This window comes from Perca flavescens, chromosome 22, assembly GCF_004354835.1.
Source record: "Perca flavescens isolate YP-PL-M2 chromosome 22, PFLA_1.0, whole genome shotgun sequence".
Lineage (NCBI taxonomy): Eukaryota > Metazoa > Chordata > Actinopteri > Perciformes > Percidae > Perca > Perca flavescens.
This window is the reverse complement of record NC_041352.1, coordinates 9801621-9819022: the sequence shown is the minus strand read 5'-3', so window position 1 is coordinate 9819022 and position 17402 is coordinate 9801621. Positions and strand designations below refer to the sequence as shown.

General features: G+C 41.6%; 2 protein-coding genes across 2 annotated transcripts; one reads left to right on the top strand and one right to left on the bottom strand.

Moving 5' to 3' along the window:
- Positions 1 to 316: 316 nt before the first annotated feature.
- On the top strand, positions 317 to 3769 carry LOC114549589 (sialic acid-binding Ig-like lectin 10). Its single transcript, XM_028569966.1, has 6 exons — positions 317 to 412; positions 628 to 703; positions 1310 to 1690; positions 2033 to 2338; positions 2674 to 2750; positions 3542 to 3769. Exons 2-6 carry the CDS (start codon positions 628 to 630, stop codon positions 3767 to 3769), a joined length of 1068 nt encoding a protein of 355 aa, XP_028425767.1. The 5' UTR covers positions 317 to 412.
- A 360-nt stretch (positions 3770 to 4129) lies between these two features.
- On the bottom strand, positions 4130 to 16032 carry pck2 (phosphoenolpyruvate carboxykinase 2 (mitochondrial)). Its single transcript, XM_028568843.1, has 11 exons — positions 15418 to 16032; positions 9626 to 9838; positions 9307 to 9491; positions 8810 to 8880; positions 8425 to 8560; positions 8120 to 8307; positions 7565 to 7727; positions 7237 to 7452; positions 5701 to 5838; positions 5505 to 5600; positions 4130 to 5377 (listed from the first exon to the last, which is right to left on the bottom strand). Exons 1-11 carry the CDS (start codon positions 15447 to 15449, stop codon positions 4908 to 4910), a joined length of 1908 nt encoding a protein of 635 aa, XP_028424644.1. The 5' UTR covers positions 15450 to 16032; the 3' UTR covers positions 4130 to 4907.
- Between the last annotated feature and the right edge of the window lie 1370 nt (positions 16033 to 17402).

The window sequence follows — 17402 nt, the reverse complement described above, 5'->3', positions numbered from 1 at the left end:
TGTCTGAATTTTATAACTATTGTTCGTCTTAACTTCATGTGTCAATACGTGAAGCTCATATTTCTATTTTTTAATGTCATTATTATGATTAATGTAGCATGTACTACAAAAGAAAACAGTCATGTGAAAAATAATCTTTTAGAAAAAATAACTTATTTATTGAGCAACCTGATGAGCTCAATTTGCCACAAAAGCTGACTTCCTCACTCCCAGGGTGTGAAGAGGAAGGATGAAGACTTGTTGTATTTCTGCAGTGTTTCAGTCCCTTCATATCTAGCTTCAAACAGCAAGTCTGTTTGCTTTTCTATCACAACAGCTTAGCAGGGAAGTCTGGTACTGGCTCTGTTACAGTTCTGCTGAAACTCACACATTGGGACTGATTGTTTCTCTGTTTCAGCTGCGGGCTCGTTTGGTAAGGTCAAATGTTACTGCTTTTTATGTTTGAACTTTTTAACCCACAGAGATTCTTATTTTGCTGATTTTCATGAACTCCACTTTTATTTGTTGGTTTTGGTTGAGTTCCTGGTTTGAATGTGTGAATCTGAGATGGCTTTAACAGAACATGAATTCTTTGTTTAAAAGATGTTTTGATCAAAATATAAAAAAATAACTTTCTGTCAAATCCAGATGATGAGTGTCATTGCAGTCCAGTCTGTGAAAATGGTGACAGCCAACATGTTGCTGAGGGTCTTCTTTGTTTCAGGTGAGCTGTTTGTTCAGTCACTTTTATTTGGAGAAGTTCCTTTTTCCAACTGTTCATGTCCTGACTGCAAACATTTTACTGAACTTTATATTTGACTGATCAAGCACAGCTCTGTGGATGTCTTTAATTGTTACTTATAATAAAAAAACTGAACTGTGGTTGTATGGGGCACGTTTCCGTTATGAAGTTGAAGTAGGGAAGTTCCTTTTAAAGACACTGAATGCTTTGTAAAAACTTAATAAGTATATGATTAAGACAACTGAAAATGAACAGTGTTATGTGTTTGCCAATCCAAGGAGCCAGTTTCTGTCTGTGAATATGCTGACCGACAACATGTTACTGACCCTCTTCTTTGTTTCAGCTGAGCTGTGTGTTACTTGAACCATTTACAATCTTCATTTAGAAACAAAAAGCAGAAAGATCAGAGCAGATCGTTAGTTATTTTGTTCACATTCTGACTGTAAAGTGAAATGTTTTATGAGGAAATTGTTAACAAGACAGTGAAGAAAGACCAGCATGCAACGTACTGCTGCTTTGTTTATCATGAATGTTTTCTTCCTACAGATTTTCTTTCATATTTTGTTAATCGTGAAACTGATTTTACAGGTGCTCTGGCTGATTGTCCTCACAATCCATCCCTATTCATTACTGCACCAAAGAACATGGAAGCACTGAGTGGATCTTGTCTGATAATCCCATGTAACTTTAGTACTAAACCAGATCAGGAATTCAACAGCGTAAGAACCTTTGGAGTGTGGATTAAAAATGACTCCAGATTTAAGAACAATAGAAATAATGTTATTTTCAACAGTAGTGGGACAGTTACCACCTATCCAATGAGTATTACTGGAGACCTGAGTCAGAAAAACTGCACCACCTTGTTTTCCGGTTTAATCACAAGTTACACTGACACATACTTCTTCAGAATTGAGAACGGGCCATTTCTGGGAACAGCTTCTTGTGATCCTCTTCAAATAACAGTTCAAGGTAAATTACTTTTGTTTTATAAATCAGTCTATTATGTTATTGTTTAGGCCAAAACTGCAACTGATTTCACTTTCTTTTTTCTCTCTAAAAGACTTTTCATTTTTCACTTGGCCACGAATTTGAATTCTAATTAAACACTGAGTCTATTTTTACAGTATGACATTAAAATAGTCACATTTTAGAATGTTAAAAAAGCATCTATTTACATTTACATTTATATACTTTATGCAGTTTCAAAACAAAATGTCAGCTATGGCATTTAAACACTGTTTAAAGGTAAGTAGGTTAGTCATTTCTGATCTATTTCTTAATGTACTATTTATGTCTGTTTTCAAACCCCAGATTCCCCCCCGAGCCCCAGAATTGAGATCTCAGGTGATCTGAAGGAGAAGGAGTCTGTCACTATAAGCTGCTCAGCTTCCACTCCCTGTCCACACTCCCCTCCTAAACTCACCTGGAATCTCCAACAAGACCCTCCCAACAACATAGAGGAGAACACAGATCGGACCTTCACAACTAAAATCCAGAAGACCATCACTCTGTCAGACACACATGATGGATTCACCATCAGCTGTTCTGCCACATATCCTGTGAATGAAGGAAGAGAAGTCAAGACAGCAGAGGAGAGAAAGACTCTCAGTGTTTCATGTAAGTGAATATCATTCAAAGTGACCAGTGTGACAGATATAGAAGATTATTACTGTGTGGCCACAAATTATCTCGGTAATCAAACAACATTACGGATGAATAGTGCAGGTAAATGTAGAACTGAACTGAATCTGCTTATTTTTTATTTATTTATATATTTATTCTTTCTTCTCTTTTCTGCTTTATCTTACTTTGTTTTGGATTTTTGTTAGTTCCAGGTATAGCACTTTTTTATTGCATTTAAATGACAATTAATGGTTGCATCTGTATTGTTACATGTCCGCATTCAACCTTTGTTTTCTTTGAGCCACTTCGTTTTGTTTTTTTATGACCAGATAACTCCGATAGCTCTCTACTGTGGGCTTCAACTGTTGGAGGGATCATCATCATCATCATCATCATCTGCCTTGCTGTCTGTGTTTGGTATCACAAATGAAAAAAGCTGATACAGTGCAGTTTCTGGCCCTGACATTTTTCCTGATCCAGTTTGTTGTTTAGACAACCTGATTTGTGACTTTAGTTTAATCACCAATCTATCAAATATCTGTGTCCCATCAGTCCTTCTACTGTCTGTTGGCAGCACACTGTCTGTTTATCACAGTATAATTATTCTGACAGCTCTCTAATGTCTTCCAGGTGGTTTAAGACAAAACATCAAACTCCACAGCAGCCTCAGGTGGGAAAATACTAAACTTCAGTGTACAGTACTGAACTGTGTGTTGTGGATATTTTACTTCCTTTACAGTCACTGTGTCCTCTAAGATATGTGAAAGCATCAATCCTTACACTAAGTGGACAATCTTTAAGAGGTTAAATATTAAACACAAAAACCTGTTACACTGTGGTTGGAAACTGTAAGCAACCATCCTCCAAAACTGTACAACCCACACACAGCAGAAGTGAAGAAGTGGTTTGCAGTTAAGATCTGAAAATGGCTAATGTTAGAGCACATTTGATCATTACCAGGATGTTGGTTTAATCGGTTTACAGCTTCACAGTTTGGTTCTGACTCCATGCACTAACTGTTTCCTAAAAGTCAAAGGGCCCTTTGTATTCTTCACACATATGATTTACTTTCTCTAAGCAGTGACACAGTGGGTCATTTAACACCTTCATCAGTGCTGGGATGTCATTTAGTCTGTCATTATTTAATGTGGAAGGATCCAGCAGCTCACAACATTTCTTGTTTGATACATTATTCAGAGTCAAAGAGGTGAAGAGATGGAAATGCCAGCCAGCAAAACAGAAGAAGACATCCATTATGGAGAGATCAACTTCTCCAAGCAGAGACCTGAACCGTCCTCGGAGCAGGACAGAGGACAGCAGCAGGACACGCTGTATGCACAGGTCAAAGTGTCCCAGACAGCAAACAGCCGAACACAGACTGCTGACGGCCCAGAGGATCTCTACGCTCAAGTGAAGAAAAAATGAGTGCTGTTTCATGAAAACATTTGGGTTGGATTCATTATATACCTTTATGTTTTACTCATACAATAAGTTGTATAATGTTAGTTATTATAGAAAGACATTGAAACCTGGACAAGAAAAAGATGTTTACTGCCCAGTCACAAGCTGTGAGACTTGACTCAAAGCCAAGTCTCACAACTTTCTAAATGACATGAGAATGAACTTGACACAAGAAGCAGTTCTGTGCACATATTAATAGATTCTATTTAAATGGGACATTTTGCAAATTTAACAGTGTTTAATATCACGTACTTATCTATTGCATTTCTTAAATATTTTGTATCCCACATTTCTATTTGTATTAAATCAACATGAGACAGTTTCTGAATTTGAAGATATTTATTCATTGCACTGTAATAAAAACCATTGCATACAACTTTCTAAAAATACCTAATTAATCTTAGTCGCATTTATTGGTCCAACATTTCACATATTGTGTGTAAACATCACTTGAAATCATACAATTTAATCACAAACAATATAAAAGCAGCTTATGCATAGTAATTCTCACAGGAAATCTGCTACAATGTTTTGAGTAGTTAACGGACTTCTGATATTTATTTAATGGAATATGAAGCTCAATAAAAAATAAAAAGGGCATTTCATTAAACTTTCATGACTCAATAGTGTATTAAAAGACCTGGTGTTAAATGTTAAAACTCAATATTTGTTTTGTCAGAATTTTGCTAGAAAAGATCTTTGGCCTTTAGCTTGTAAACGTTAGCAGCCTAGACACCAGACCAGACATATGTCTCCAAGGCACCACTAGGCCATGTTGATCGTGCCATGCCAGGTCTTGTCAGTGAATGGAGGTAGTAACATTAGCTTCTCTACATGACAAGTTTGACAACGTCACAGAAATCTAACCTTCATATTGAGTCAAACCTCTCTCCTACCACCAGCCCAGCACCCCTCCCTCACCCTCACAGCTGCAGCATTAATGTGAAGTTGTGTCCAAAGTTATTGCATTGTAGATTATTAGCTTCTTTTTTTTTTTTTTTTTTTTTTTTTCTCTTCTCTTGCACCCTAATGACCTGAAGCCAGCGTCATCAGTTATTACCTCTCTGTTTCCTGATAAACTTCCTGTACAACAGTAGGGTTTTTATTTGTGCACCCTGTCCTCCAGTGCCTTCAGCTCAGCCTCCACCTGAGCTGGCAGATCAGCTCCGACCTGCTGAGTGAAGTAGGCTCTCAGCTCCTTCGTCTCCTTCTGCCAGAAAGGCTTGGGCACGTCGAACAGGGCCCCCATATCCACCTTTCCGCTCAGACCTTTAGTGTCGATGGCGCCATCTACTGGCACCCAGCCGATAATGCTCTTCTTGGCTGCCTCGTCCTCCCTCTCCCGGCCGCAGCGCTTGAAGATCCACTCCAGTGCGCGGGCGTTTTCGCCAAAGCCGGGCCAGAGGAAGGCGCCGCTCGCGGGGTCCTTTCTGAACCAGTTGACATGGAAGATCTTGGGCAGATGAGTGGGGGCCTTTCGGCTCTCCATGCTCAGCCAGTGAGCGAGGTAGTCGCCAAAGTTGTAACCGAAGAACGGCCGCATGGCAAAAGGGTCGTGCATAATCATCTTGCCTGCAGGAAAATATGCAACACTTTGGCATTCTGATAAAGAATTGGATTTGGTAGGAGTAACTTCTTATTGTCTTAACACCTTATCAACCAAATAACTAAATGTATTTACATGAATGCGAGTGTGTACCTTTATGCTCAGCAGCTGCTGTGGCCTCAGACCTCATGGAGGCCCCAACAAAGACTCCGTGTTGCCAGTTGAAAGACTCGTAGACCAGTGGGACTCCTGACAAATTCAACATTTGACATTTAATGCACAGCTACTTCTTATGTAGGTAGTACAACCCCACCTCCCAAAAAAACAATAATTAAAAAACAGCACCAACCCTCTGGCCTCCTGCCACCGAAGATAATGGCGTCAATGGGAACTCCCTCCTCACTCTCCCACTGGGGGTCGATGATGGGACACTGAGCCGCCGGGGCACAGAAGCGGGAATTGGGGTGGGCACACTGAGTCGAGCTTCCTTTTTTTTTTTTTTTTTTTTTTACAAAGAGGAAACAACAGTTTGTTATTTAATGTCAGTCATTTAAAAAAGAAAATAAAAGAATTATGTAAAACGCCTACATTTGAATATGATTCACACTGTGTCTAGTGTCGCTTTGTCAGACCTTCCTCCACCGAGGCGCTGCGGAGGAAGGTCAGGTGAGTCCACACAGCATTCCGGGATGGATGAAAAAAGTGCTCTGGTTTATTGGCATTTCTTTAAACCAATCACAATCGTCTTGGGCGGCGCTAAGCGTCGTACAGAGCCACGGTGCCACTGCAAAATAGCCTCGGGAAGGAACTTGTTTTGGTGGAACGTGTGTACGTTCAAAAGTTGTTTTAGTCGTGTAACAGAAAACTCAGATTGGACAGATAGTCTAGCTAGCTGTCTGGAATTACCCTGCAGAGATCTGACAAAAAGGTTAACCATAGTCCTTATAAATCCACCGGAGTTTAAAATGCCAACAAAGAAATCACAAGGCAACGGATATCCGGCCTAAATGAGTGAAATCCGGAGGGATTTCCGTTGGCAACGGAGCAATCCCAGAAGTGGAACGTCGAGGATATATGCTACACTGTGTCTGATCTTTAGGTCTCTCTCTCTCTCTCTCTCTCATTGCTTTGGCATACCACTAGATGGTATTGTATACACGGTTGCTTTTCAGTTCACTCAAATATTTAGTTTGATTTATCCTGAAAGCCTGTGATAAAAGACATAGCAAAACACACTATGGTGTGTCACTGACTAATTGTTAAAGTTGTATACGAGCCAGGCCTGCTCCGTGTGAAGCCTATCAATAATAAGAACTTCTGATGTCTTTGTTGGCAAAGAAAAACCATTGATTGAAGCTAAAACTATGTCAGTAAGGCCGGTTACACACTGGACGCGTCGCGCGAGCGTGTCACCTGCGTGGCTTCTAGAAATACGCGTGCCTGCTAGAAATAGAACCGACGCCTATTTTTCACGCGACACGCAAGCGTGTTGGAAGCGTTTCCAGGCAAAACAGAATAGGAAAAGATGTTTATATGTCATTTAGACACAAATACATATTAATAAATGACATGTTGATGTTTGAAAGCCTCTAAGTTTTGATATAAATGTAATAAAAAAGACAAGGCTAGCAGAAGCAGCACAACGTCAGACACGTTTCTGGTGTGTAAAGACATAGAAAAAGCCACACAGCCGCCACGCAACTGACATGCGACAGAGACGCCACGCTCACACCACGCAGGCAGTGTGTAACCGGCCTAAAACTGCTGAAGATTTATGGTTGTCCATTAGGAACAAAATTGTAAAACCAATCGATCTTCTGTAGAACTACAGGATACTTTGGAGTGATGTCTTTATAAAAGCCTGGGCAGTCCGGGCTCATGTTACCTATCTGCCAGGATTTGCCGTGCCAGTCTGTGAGTGTGACCCCGTCTGCGGGGGGGCTGAGGCCTTCCCACCACACTCCTCCATCGCTGGTCTCGCCTACGTTGGTGAACACCGTGTTTTTGGCGATGGTGGCCATGGCGTAGGGGTTGGTCTTGTCTGAAGTGCCGGGAGCAACACCGAAGAAACCGTTCTCCGGGTTGATGGCTCGCAGTTTCCCTGCAGAAATGTAAAAATGAAAAAAGTCACACTAACAACATGAGGAGTTACTACACCACCTATGGAGTCACAGGGTGATTCTGTGTGCGTGAGACATCCTCCTCCCTTTCACCTTGGCTGTCGAACTTCATCCACGCGATGTCGTCACCCACACACTCAACCTTCCAGCCGGGCAGAGACGGTTTCATCATGGCCAAGTTGGTTTTACCACAGGCACTGGGGAAGGCCGCCGCTACGTAACGCTTCACCCCCTGAGGGTTAGTAATACCCAGGATCTGAGGGGAGGGAGGGGGAGGGAGAGAGAGAGAGAGAGAGAATCATTTTTACTCAACCTTTCATGGATAGTCATCACTCAAAATGACAGAGCATCATTGCCAAGCACTTTTGAAAAAAACTGTTCTACGGAAATGTTATTTTCTATGTAATGTATTGTTTCAGGGACAAAGCACACAAAAACTATTAATCTCAAGTCTTAAAAGTCATAATTTGATTGAATTTCACTGAATTCGCATTTTTAAAAATGATCCTAATTGAAAGATCCAAGCCAATTGTACTGTTTTACAAAGATGACTGATAAGCAAATGAGCATCTTCCTAAGTTCTCTGCTATTGAGAATTATGTGTGAAGCACGGGGCGCAGGCTTTAGGCAGCAATGTTACACACTCACCAGCATGTGTTCGGCCAGCCAGCCTTCATCCTTGGCGATGCGAGAGGCAATGCGGAGGGCGAAGCACTTCTTCCCCAGGAGAGAGTTTCCCCCATAGCCACTGCCGAAGGACATGATCTGCCTGGAGTCCGGCAGGTGAGATATCAGCACCTTCTCGGGGTTACAGGGCCACGAGTTGACCAGAGGGGCTGGAGCAGAGACACAGAGGGAAATACCAGATGGGGGGAGGGGATGGGGGGGGTGTAAGACCTTTGAAGCTTGAAGCAATACAAAAACAACTTGTTTCAGGATCATAGAATTTGTACCCTTGAGTGGTAAAGGCCGTCCCAAAGAGTGCTGACAGCGGACAAACTCCGCTCCTTCAGCCAGCTTCTTCAGGACAGGAGTGCCCATGCGTGTCATGATCCCCATACTGGCCACAACATAGGGCGAGTCCGTCACCTACAAGCACAATAAAATTGTTTGTCACACTGATCTACAACCTGAAACATCCAGTGTGTAATAACCATAAATGCAGCAGCAATTGATTAGAATATATTGTGTGATAAACTACTGTAATAAATCACAGCAATTTACAGAAACCGAGCAAAACATTAATAGGTACCACACAGCAGGTGTACCGCTTTATGGCATGCTTTTTATAGTATCAAGTTGATATTAGAGTATCAAGCGTTGGAGCACAGTCAGTACCTGGACACCATATTTAGACAGAGTCGAGCCCACAGGACCCATACTGAAGGGAATCACATACATGGTCCGACCTACAGAGAGGACACAGAAGAATGAACAACACTTTTTCTACTACGGGCAACATACAAATGTTGAGAAGGTGGTTACATTCGGTCCATTAAAAAAAAAAAAAAAAAAAAAAGTACCATGTGAAGTTTGTATCCACTAGTTGACTAGTAGCATTACGGAACAATGTTTTTCAGTACAGGTCCCTGATTCGTTTGTAACTCGCACAAAAACACGGGTGATATGGCTGCTGTTCAGCTGACTGAAAGTTGCCGGGAGCAACGTGCAAAAAAGTGCAGCAATATACCAACATGACAGTGAAGACTGCTGGAAGGTAAACATGGATGTAAACAATGCAGTATTTGTTAGACCAAGGATTCACACATGTTCATATTAAGAGTCTCAAAAGGGAAATTGTAAACACAACAACATGTTTCCATCCACTGATGTACCTGCCATGCAGCCCGGGAAACGCTCCTGTCTGGCTTTCTGCCAGTCAGACTCGCTCATCCAGCTGCCCAGCTGGCTCTTCACCCCTCCAGCAGGGATGGGGATGGTGTCCCTTTGACTCTTGGTAACAATCACAGTCTTGCTTTCCACCCGAGCCACATCCTTTGGGTCTGTACGGGCCAACCAACTGAAAAACAGAGCAGGAATCAGAGCATGATGCGGAAGATGTTTAATATGAGCACTTCGTTGCATTAAAGCAACACACCATCAAATGCATACATTTGTGTATGTATGCAAGTATACAGAATTTAAAGTCCTTACCAGTTCTCATATTTGGGAAGTCTCTTGACCATCCCGTCGTTCTCCAGACCTGCCAGGATGTTGGCTGCTTCCTCCTGCGTGCCCGTCACCACATGCACACTGGTGGGCTTACACTCATCCACAGCTCCCTTCACAAACTCAGCCACCGCCGGGGGCAGCGAGGGGATGGAGGCCAGGGAGCGAACCCCGACACTTGCCCCAACACCACCATGCCTGAAAGAGAACGGGCATTTAAGTAATTCCTTACGTTTATGACCATTTACGTGCAACCCAAAGAACATTCAAACTACACTGATTAACCGTACAGTTTCTCATATAGATAACAAATTATGCCATTTTTTTTTATATGTCAAGAATATCAACAACAGCGTTTCTTGGGCTTGTCATGTGTAGGATATTGGCCATCCCTGTGATCTAGCTTCTACGTAATGCTACGTAAGGCCTCAGACCTCAACAGACCCCGCTGTTCACTTCTCTACATTGCATTGTGGAGTTTACAGACAGACTTCCAACAATCTACCATGAGTCAGAAAACAGAAACATCCAAACTGGAGAACACATAGCCTTCTGTCAGATCTTATTCAATAATTTATGGCAGGCTAACATTACTAAAGTAGGGAGATACACAGTATGTGTGCAGATTCACTGGATGACCCCACTCTGACCAGGATATAGTGCTAAGAGAGTGTTCTTATTGGCTCAAGTGAAGACACTTGGTTCAGTGGGTTTAGACAAGTTCAGTCTCTTACTTTGTTAATTTCACTTCAGATTTGGCATTTTTTGGTCTCCATTATCTTTGTGATTGTTCTGGTCTTTATACACTGCTGTTTAAAGTTTTTACTGCTGCGATTAATGATTATTTTCATTTAGCGATGCACCGATAGACCGGCCGGTGACCAGAATTGTCCGGTTTTCACATGCTCAGCCATGACCGGCGACCGGCAGGTCAGTCTAACATATGCTGATTTCATGCCGGTCAACGCTACAATTAACGGACAACATAAGTTATACGAGTTACAGTTCAAGGGTGCACGCGCACACACAAAACGCGACAGCACAGTCTCTTTTTCCTTTCTCTCAACTTTTCCACTGTGTGTTGCGCGTACCCGCTTGCGGTGTGAAGCGCGCGTCCGTGCTATTCTCGCACATGTTGTTGGAGGGGTGGAGCGACGAGACCAAAATCTACTTTTTTTGTTGGATATTGGATGTGAAAAGAAGGAAATGGTTCCAACATTGCACTTTAGATGTGTGAGATAGATAGATAGATGGATAGATGGATAGATGGATAGATCTATTTTCTAGTAATCCATTATCTGTTCAAATTGTCTATGTTCTGTGCAAAATGTTCTAAAGAAAAGATAGAAAATAAATATTTGTGTGTGCTGTAAAGTGGTTAGAAAATATGAAATCTGAATTGGCTAAAATCGGTATCGGCTGGCCTAACTCAAAGAAAATTAACCTAGAAAGTTGCTGTAATCTCTATTTTCATTGTTGATTAATCTGTCGAATATTTTCTTGATTAATCAGTTAGTTGTTTGGTAGATGTAAGATGACATCTTCAAGTTTTGTCCACAACTCAAAATATATTCAGTTTACTGTCACAGAGGAGTAAAGAAATTAGAAAATATTCATTTAAAAAGCTAATTTCAAAATAGTTGCCGATTAATGTAATAGTTGACAACTGACCAATTAATCTTCGCAGGTCTAAATTTTCTACTTTTAATATGTAATCCAAAGGATACTGATGGAGTTGGAAGAGCATAATGGAGCACAAACACTTTTAACACAAGTTTAAATAAGGCCCCAAATTGGAGTTGTGTGCTTTTCATGTGACAGCAGTAATAGCAAGATGCCATTGCTGCAGATATTAGTGAGAGCCTCAAATAGACTTCTCCACATAAAGAGAGGCATGCAGGGGGCCGGCCTATTGTTTGTTAGTAGCATGATATTCACAAACACAAGCCACTGAGAGGGCAGCAGTGTTGCAAGCTGTTAAAACACAAGCCTGTGTGTGTGTGTGTGTGTGTGTGTGTGTGTGTGTGTGTGTGTGTGTGTGTGTGTGTGTGTGTGTCAGACAATATGCGTATGTGCTTTGTTCTGTTTGTGGACAATGTGGATGACCCCAGATGACCGCTTTACAATGGTCAAAAATATGAAACCCTGTAGCCTCAAATGAGAAGCCCAGAGGAACTGTAAATAAACATTGTTGCCCAAGTGCTCTAAAACTAGTTTCAACCATAAATTGACCCACCTCAATGGTTATGTGACCCTGAATACAAGTCACATTCTTTGTTGTTTCAAGTACAATGGGGTCATCCTGTCAAGTGCAGGCACGCGGCTCCAAATTGGCTGCACTGAGTGCGGCGTTATACGTGCATCACACGGGCACGCACAAACACTTATCTACTTGCGCATGCAGACCCCACAAGTAAATCTGGTTGGAACGTACAAAGGGCACGGGCAGCAGGAACGCGGAGAAGCTCACAGTGAGAAAGACGATAACATGCAGCTTGACCGTGAGAGGGCAAAGAGCTGAGAGAAGTCTAATGCAAGCCTCAGGGTTCAAATTCCCTCTGCACAGGTGACATGTATCCGTAACAGTTGCTTAACCATTGCTGTGGTGGTAATTAATCATGAACAGACTACAGTTTGTGCTGAAAATGCAGACTCAGCATACAGCGAGAGATAGATTGGCAGCTACATTCAGTTTTTAATATCTATCTTGAATTGGGGATGGCTGTAGCTTTCGTAGTCACCAACGACATCATTACCACTAGGGATAGGGGAGACATGTCACTTTTAGCCTGCAGTTTCAGGTCAGCTTTCTTATCTTATGGCGCTTTTCCATTACATGGTACCTACTCGCCTCTACTCGCCTTTTTTTGGTTTTCCATTACGAAAAAAAAAGTACTTTTAGTACCTGCTCAGTTGAGGTTCCAAGCGAGCTGAGGCGAGCCGAGAAGGTGACGTGAAACCCTGCAGGCTACAGATTGGTCGGAAAGAATAGTCACTGATCACCGCAGTTTTTTGCTGCCGGAGGCTCCACGCAGAGCTTTCTCCGTAGCATACGGTGGCCTGATGTTTATACTTGTGCGCTGGTGTGTGTGTCGAGTCGCCGTGTGTGTGTGTAGCTGGTGAGCGAGGGAGAAGTGAGAGAGTGACAGCGATTAGCTCCGCAGCTAGTAGTGACTCTAGAGTCATATAGTGAGAGAAACTAAGTGTCTCCCCTGTTCTGTCTGACCACGGTGGGAAATCTGGAGCAGGAAAAGTTAACTATCTTGTTGATTTCATGTTGTTTACGGAGAAGGACAACCAGGAAATGAGTCGGGGGAAATGCAACGCTACCAAGCCACGGCCACGGCAGTCGCTATGACGACCAGCCACGCTGAGGCGATACTAAAATCTGCAATGGAAAAGGGACGCACAGTGCGCCGAGTCGAGGAGAGTAGGTACCATGTAATGGAAAAACGCCATGTGTCTCTGGTCTGCATCCTCTTCCTGTTTACCCACCATAGTCAGGATGAGATAAGAGATCTGAATGGGGTGGGGGACTTCATCTGAGCCACCCTTAGTTATTACCATGCACTCAAAGCAATAAGCTACCCCAGGTTTAGCCAATCGGGCTACTCTAGCTGAATGATGGAGGTTGTTGTGTATGCTGCCTGAAGGGAATAATTGTCACTAAACACTACTTAAAAAGGCAAACAAAACAAAAAGTCCCAACCGCATTTTTCGAAGTTTAAAAAAAAAAAAAAAAAATCCATTTTTATTTACAGTTAATATTCTTCTAAAAATTTTATAATTGAACACCACTCAAAGATAAGAACGTAAAGCACAGTTTGTTGTAAAGATGGAAGTACAAAATGACCAGAAAGTAGAAATGAATGTCTGTACATTTCAAATGGCAATCCACCAAATAGCTAAAGACATTTTACTTGAAACCACAAAATGTCAACGTTATGGTGGTGCTAGATCAAAACCTGCATCAAATGCACTTTTAACACTTTAATTTCTCTTCTCCGTAAAAGAAACATGGCTGGCATGTGGCATAAACTGTCTGTTCTAAGAGGATCTTTAGAGTTTTTGACAGAACAGATGAATGCATGATCAGCTGAAAGGGAAGAACAATAGTGCTACTGTATCACAACACCCTAGATTTGGCCTTTGGTCACAGAAGACCAAAAGAAAAGTCACTTTGTCAGTCCTAGCTGTGATATTAGATTAACCAATCTCTTAAATCAGCTCTACAGAACTTCAGTCTCTGCTCCCCACGCAGTAAATCAGTTACCTGTGCTTCCAATAATCCACCCAGTTATGCCACTAATTACTGTAACCATTTAGGTGGAGCTGAATATTATCGCCAACGTGATTAAGAACGTGAGTTGGACTGAATTTTAAATGAAAAGAAGGTATATGTGATTATTAATTTGCTTGCTGAAGCATGGGCGGTGGCAGCTTTGGTTCTCCTCCACTGCATTAAAAAAAATAAAAAGGATGCATCTTCATACTGACAGCCTTTGCTCCCAATTCCCCTCACATGCTTTTGTCTCGTCCTTCACATTCCTCACCCCATCCCCCATACCTGATTAAAGAGAAGCATGCCTCCCTTTAATAAATTTAGCACAGATTTATCCAGAAATCAGTGTTTAAGAAATCGTTTTAAATGCAACTACTCTGCAGCATTGAAACAGGGAACATCATTCTCTATATTTCTTCTTTATAAAAAAAAAAAAAAAAAAATCCATTCCCCTGGCTGCCTCTAGCTTCCAGCTGGGCAACATATCCTCCCGACACACCTCCAAGTCAGCAAGCCAATCCTCACACACCACAGCCAGACATGCCTGCACTCCCCATTCACACACTGATCCTGGTCAATAGGGCAAAGTCTACACATGAAGCAGAGACAAGCTAGAGAATCACTTAGAACATGCACACATGTTGCATACATTTTCCTCACACACGGTACAGTGAGTACCCAGGGAAAAATACACGGGAACATGCTCCAGGACATTCAGGCAAATAGAGGAGTGGTAACTCCATGTATTACCTATCTCTCAAGCAGAAATACAAACAAAATGCACAGCAACATGGGCCTCACTGTCACTAGCTCACATGTCCAACCATGATGTGAGTCACTCGCATGCATCCTTAATGACAAAAAAGCCAACACACAATGCCATGGAGTGCTCACATTGACTCCAGAGTCCCTGTGTGATGGGGTGTCATCACAAAGCCTGGGGAGGAAAAGTGGTGAAGAGAAGGAATGCAGAAAGACAGATACTGCTGTGGAGTGTTGTTTAATCTATAAAGAACTATACAGAAGTCTTTGCTCAATGTCATGTGAATTAAGGCGGTAGGTCTGTAGGTGTAGGAAATAAAAACTGCTACATTAATTGACATTCACTAATTAAACTTAAAATACATTTGCATATTTTAAATGAATTGCAAAACAATATAGCCATTTTTGTTTAGCATATAGCCAACTCTAAATATTAGCTAGCCTAGCTATAGGTTAGGTACAATGAAATGTATTGTTCACGAAGCTAAAACACGATTTTAAAATGGGGAGGGGGGACACACATTGAGAATGAAAGTCACATACTTTCTGTATGTGTATGAAAAAAAAACTACAGCAACATTAATTGACATTCACTAATTAAACTTAACACATTTGCATTTTAAATGAATGGCAAAACAATTTAGCCATTTTGTGTAGCACGAAGCTAAAACACGATATTAAAAAAGGGGTGGGGGCGAAACACACATTGAGAAAGAAAGTCACAATTACTCACCTTCGTATGACTCCAAGCAACAGGCAGGACATTTTCGGTGCAAAAATAAAACTAGCTTATAAAAAATAAAAGTGTAAAAAGGCACATTTAAGTTAGCTGCGGAGGTAAAGTGAGGAGCAGTCAGTAGTGGTTAGAGGTGGTCGGAGCTCATATCGGAGCACTGAGGAGACTTTGCACTTTGCTCAACGTGGACATTCACACGGATACACCTTGAGGTTTACTGGATGCCGTCCTGTTGCTGCCGCTACTGCACGTGTACGACCACCGTGAACAGATAATATCTGTCCCCCAAACGCCTTGCACTTTTTTTTACTTCTTTAAAAAGTGACGTTATAACACTGGGCACCGGCTCACACTGCTTTTGATGAGGATGAGCTAAGCGCTTTGCTTTATAATTTAAATATAACGTAGTTTACTTCTTCGCAGGTTGTGTCCATACTGCTGTGTTCTTTCTCCTCCAAAACACGAACCGACCGGCTGGTGGATGCCCCCGGCTGACGCAAGTTTCCAGAGTTGCTGCACCACTGAGCAGGAGGCACAACCCGGATATAAGAGAAACGGTACGGAAATAGATGTATCTCACCGGGGACACAGAATGGGACTCTCAGATCAGATGGGTGTTCACATTTAAATCTCCCACCCCCCAAAAAGAGGTTTCAGGTTAATTTTCATTTTATACTTTTTATTGCTACCCATTGGGGAAATTGCAATTACACAACAACTAGGCCAATCTTTACACTTCAATGCAAAGCAATGTTATTCAGCTAAGGTTACCCAATGCAACAAGTGAGTATCAAAATTATCCAGATTTTGTTGCAAGTTTTTTTGTGGCAAAATTCTTTATTCACAAATCTTCCCTAAAGCTGTACTGTAGTTAGTTTTATATGCAGACCTCAAATCTTAAATCCAATCCATGCTTTGTAAAATGTGGTTTAAATTATGGTTTTGTATGTAAATCTTGCATTTGCACTATTACTGTTTAAATATTTATTATTGCTACTGATGTAATGTTTTGATTCTGTAGCCTACTGTTTGTTCTGTGCTAAGTAAAGAAGAAAAATGTGAGTTGGAAGTTGCAATCACTTTTAAGTATAATTTAAATGGGCACTTCAGTGATTTGCTTTCATTCATAAAGTTGGTGGATTTATAAGAGACAGATTAAAAAGGTCAAAATTAAAGCAGCAGACGCTGAGATATTTAGACATTTAGTTCCTGGTATGGATCAAGCTCCATGCATTTGTGATGTAGGCTTTTAAATATTGAGCTCTCTGAGCCCAAAATCCAAGATAAAAAGTGACACAAAACTGGCTATCTTTAAGCAAATAGCTGACAATCTTCCCTTCCTTCAAATGAAATGTGAATCTAGGACTTTGCGATTTTGGACATCATGTTCCATCATTTTTGAGTACTAGAGCTCAAATTTCAAGCAGTTCTCTCTTGCTGCCATTAGAGGCTGTAAAGTTGCCCACTGACGGTTTATAGTAAATCCTCTAGAATAATATTGCAATTATCACTTTTACAACATTGATAAGCCTGCTCTTTGCGTTAAACAGTCCAGACCTGAGTCAGTGGGAGGATTACACTTTAACAGTACAGGGTGTCTGGTTTTTAAATTGTGACTTTCCTGTTAATGTTTCTCCCTCTGGGAACTGGGGGAGGGGGTTACATACACACAAACAGATATTCTGTACGAGCTGTGAGAGAGAGAGGGGAAGTATAGGGGTGGGGTCTGGACATAGGAATATAGATACAAAATAAAGAGTGATAACACGTGATTAAACTTCAGCCCTCATGTCTCATGTTCTCTGATAGGGCCTGCAGGGTCAGCAGCCCACCAGAGACAGACTCCCAAAGCACATGGAGAACACATACATTCAGCTATACAGCCACAACTGCAGTCCATGGTTATGAAAGGGAACTTTCAGAAATCCAGCAACTGGCAAAAACTAAAACAAGCCATTCAAAGCTGCAACGTGCTTTAATCA

Bases quoted from the DNA above. Each gene is read 5' to 3' on its own strand.
- LOC114549589 (XM_028569966.1), top strand. From the start codon at position 628: ATGATGAGTGTCATTGCAGTCCAGTCTGTGAAAATGGTGACAGCCAAC. The intron at 704-1,309 runs GTGAGCTGTTTG...CTGATTTTACAG, and splicing joins GAGGGTCTTCTTTGTTTCAG to GTGCTCTGGCTGATTGTCCT. The intron at 2,751-3,541 runs GTCTGTGTTTGG...TACATTATTCAG, and splicing joins TCATCATCATCTGCCTTGCT to AGTCAAAGAGGTGAAGAGAT.
- pck2 (XM_028568843.1), bottom strand. From the start codon at position 15,449: ATGTCCTGCCTGTTGCTTGGAGTCATACGAAG. The intron at 8,881-9,306 runs GTACATCAGTGG...TCCTCTCTGTAG, and splicing joins TTTCCCGGGCTGCATGGCAG to GTCGGACCATGTATGTGATT. The intron at 8,308-8,424 runs GTACAAATTCTA...TCTCTGCTCCAG, and splicing joins ACGGCCTTTACCACTCAAGG to CCCCTCTGGTCAACTCGTGG.